The sequence below is a fragment of the Hyposmocoma kahamanoa genome, unplaced genomic scaffold (genome assembly GCF_003589595.1).
Source record: "Hyposmocoma kahamanoa isolate Upper Pololo Valley unplaced genomic scaffold, ASM358959v1 90394, whole genome shotgun sequence".
Taxonomy (NCBI): Eukaryota; Metazoa; Arthropoda; class Insecta; order Lepidoptera; family Cosmopterigidae; genus Hyposmocoma; species Hyposmocoma kahamanoa.
The window spans coordinates 11343-15096 of record NW_020654622.1 but is presented as its reverse complement, the minus strand read 5'-3'; the positions used below and the strand labels follow the sequence as shown (position 1 = coordinate 15096).

Sequence of the window (3754 nt, the reverse complement as noted above, 5' to 3'; positions counted from 1 at the left end):
AGTAAAGGTGACAGTTTCACTCATTGGAGGAGATGGTGGCTTTACTGAACTGACTCAAAAACAGAGATCTTGGTCATCTATTATTGAAATTGAAACATTTCCAGTCTTCCAAACAAAAGCAAAATCTATATTTGCTTACAACAACAGACATTTGCCTGTAGATTATTTTAACCACATGTTTACATCTGACATAATTGATATTCTGGTGGAAAACACCAATTTATATGCTATCAAAAATCAGTCAAAATACTGGCTAGAAACCAACAATGATGAAATGTGTGCTTTACTTGGAGTGATTATAATGATGGGCTTACATCCATTGACTGATGTTGAACTGTACTGGTCGACTGATGATTTTTATAATAACCCAGTAATCAGCAGAACAATGACACTGAAACGTTACAAAAAGCTCATTGAAAACTTACATGTAAGCAATCCAAACATTGAATTGGCACACAGTGATCCACATTATGACAAATTGTCAAAAATCAGACCTTTGCTAGGAATACTTAACAATAATTTTTCAAGCATTTGTAGTCAATCATCTACGCAAAGCATAGATGAAAGCATGGTCAAATATAAAGGACGAAGTAGCATGAAACAATACATGCCGAACAAACCTATAAAACGTGGGTACAAAGTTTGGGCCCGCTGTGATTCAGAGACAGGATACCTATATTCATTTGACATTTACACAGGTAAAGCCACTTCAACCGATGATAATACTGGAGGTCTTGGATACAGAGTGGTCATGGAATTATGCAGAAATGTCCAACCTTACACACTAGTGGCATTCGACAATTTTTTTACTAGCCTGCCTCTTCTGGAGATGCTCCATCACAGAAATATATATGCTGTGGGGACTGTGAGAGTCCATAGAAAAGGTCTTCCGCCTGAAATAACTTCTAAAAGGGGAAGAAGAGACCCAATGAGCCTAAAACCAGGTGAATTCATGTTTCAGCATGCTGCTCCTGTATCAGTGGTCAAATGGATGGACTCCAAGGATGTGTTCGTTGCCACTACTGCATTTCATCCAAAAAAGGTGCAGATTATACAACGCAAACAGAAAGATGGTTCAAAAAAGGCTATGTTTTGTCCTCTACCCATAGTAGAATATACAAAAAACATGGGTGGTGTAGACCGTTTTGACCATTTCAGGAGCTCCTACTCTATAGGTCGCAAATCAAAAAAGAACTGGTTCCGTTTGTTTTGGTTCCTTTTAGAAGCTGCCCTTATAAATGCTTACATTCTCTACAGCCAGGGACATGTCAAACGAAACAATAGTCATCGTGAGTTCCGATTGCGTGTTGCAAGAGGTCTTGTTAACAACTTTAGTTCCCGCAAAGCAAGTTCAACTATATTGAAAAATAAGAAAGGAGGTGTGTATGGAATTAATGATGAGGTGCGATTGGCCAATGTTGGTGTTCACATGCCTACTGCAGGAACTAAGCGGCGGTGCCGTTTCTGCAGCACTCGAACCAATCCTAAACGCTCTAAAATAGAGTGCAATTTATGCAAAGTGCCACTGTGCATTGCTCCATGTTTTGCAAAATTTCATTTGCCCTATGTGCCTCATAATTTGTAAGAAAATAGTTTCCAAAGAAAATAATAATTTTGATTATATGAACCCTGGTTCAGGGCAAGGTACCATATAGAGACCGCATTGTTTTTACCGCATTGGACTAGGTACTTATAGGGACCACAGGGATTTTTAAATAATAATAATAAATAAATATTTAAATAAAAATATTGGTTTTATTGCTTCTGTCATATATATACAAAATCCTGAATTTCATAAACTGTACTTGAAAAAACCCTCGTCACCTGGTTAAGGGATATTATGTTGTTAGTGATGGAATTATAGCAAATTCTGTACTCTTCGTTTCTGCCCACGATTTTGGGCAGAAGTGGGTTAAAATTCGGCGCTTCGGGTAAAACTCTGGTGAAAACACGGGCGGGTTGGTTAGGTTTTAACCCACTGCCAATCTCTGGTCGTAGCAGGTTTTGACAATACCGAAAAGAAAGCTACTTCTTATACCGTTTGACATAACTAATGGAATCCTTTTTAGTATCATTGGATGTACCCAAAACTTTCTTTTCTTTGTTTGCTTCCTCTTCCACATTTTTAAAAAGTAATACATTATTAAAATTTCGTCTTCATCCATTTCGAGCGAGCACACACTACCGGCTTCTAAAAGAACATACAAGCGACAGCAGTGTATCAAACGATTCTGTCGTGCAAACGACAAGGAGGCTGTCGTGAAACGATAAATTGTCGTCACGATCTAGTGGGAACACCTAGTCACGACAGTCGTTCAACGATAAAAAATCGTTCACGACAGATAGTCGTGATATGGGAAAAGGCTAGACACGACAGTTGTCCAACGATAATAAAACGTGATGACGTAGAGGGCCCTAACTAACGCACGTACGAAAATCACATTTTTGTATAATAAAAAAAATGTACTTGTATTTCACGTTAATAATTTAAATTTACACTTTTGTTTGATTAACTTTCATAAACTAAACTTTATTTTATTTTGCAAATAATAAGTGCTTGGTTGATTTTGTTAGCATTTATTTAGTCTTGGGTAAACAACATTATTATGTACTTAGTACAGTTTTCATTTGATATATTCCCTATTTCTTCGATCTCATATAGAAATAAAAGAGATCTTTTAGATAAAGAAGTGAAAAATTGCTCTTTCTCTAAAGTACAATGTATGTTCAGCATCAATAAAAGTTACTTCCATAATAATTTAATGTTTTTTTTTTCTTCTAAGAACAAAAAAAACACGCTAAATCATGTAACTTTCTGTACTGGGCCGAATAGTGATTCTATATTCGGTATTCGGTGGGAATCTGGCAACCCGTAACACACAGGTTTTTCAAACCTACTACGGGCGCCAATCACTCGCTTGGTAGTCAATAATCACAAAATTGCATTAAGTTCCATAGAATTCATTAGCTCTTAAACCGCTTTTGTACACCCACATATTTATCAGTTACTTTATAAAGACAGTGTTTTGAAAACGCATAATTTATAAAATATAACTATTGTTTCCGATTTAAATCACGTATATTTGTTTTTTCAAACAAACCAACATTTCGGGCCCTTTACAGGTTCCATACTGAATAAATAGTATAATGTGTAACAATCGCGAAAACCTAAGAAATCGAAAATAGTAATTTGTAAAAAAAAATTGCTAATAACAATGACGACGACCACTGTGGTTGAATGGCTTGCACACCGGTTTTTATGGTGTCGTCATCTCTGAGGTCCCGGGTTCGTTCTCCGGCCGGGTCAATGTGGAAAAATTTTTCTATATTTTCCCGGGTCTGGGTGTTTGTGGTTACGTCATTGTTTCCGATTTCCATAACACAAGTGCTTTAATTACTTACTTTGCGATCAAACCAACGTATACGTATGTGGTGTTGTCTAATATTCATTTAAAAAATATTTAATTTCAAAAGAATTCAATCTTATTTCATAAGTTACTCGTGTTTTTCCGGGTGTTTGATATTAAACCACAATCAGCAACTGCTCCTGCTCACGAAATGCGGAGGGTAAGAAAACCATTTCTCGTTACAGAGAAATCAGTAAATTAATTTCGCTATGTTCACTGTTGCCGTCTACGTAGTTTCACATAATTAACATTGTCATATTATGACAATGTTAATTACAGCATGTGTATGAATATTCTCGATTGTTACGCGCGATTAGCAGCAGCAGTAAGTAGCTGCTAATGTTGTT

The 3754-nt window shown here is 36.4% G+C and overlaps 1 protein-coding gene across 1 annotated transcript; it reads left to right on the top strand.

The window, feature by feature from the left end:
• The first annotated feature begins 175 nt into the window (after positions 1-175).
• Positions 176-1585, top strand: LOC113236247 (piggyBac transposable element-derived protein 4-like). The gene has a single exon (XM_026472253.1). The coding sequence runs from the start codon at positions 176-178 to the stop codon at positions 1583-1585; it is 1410 nt and encodes a 469-aa protein (XP_026328038.1).
• The last annotated feature ends 2169 nt before the right edge of the window (positions 1586-3754 follow it).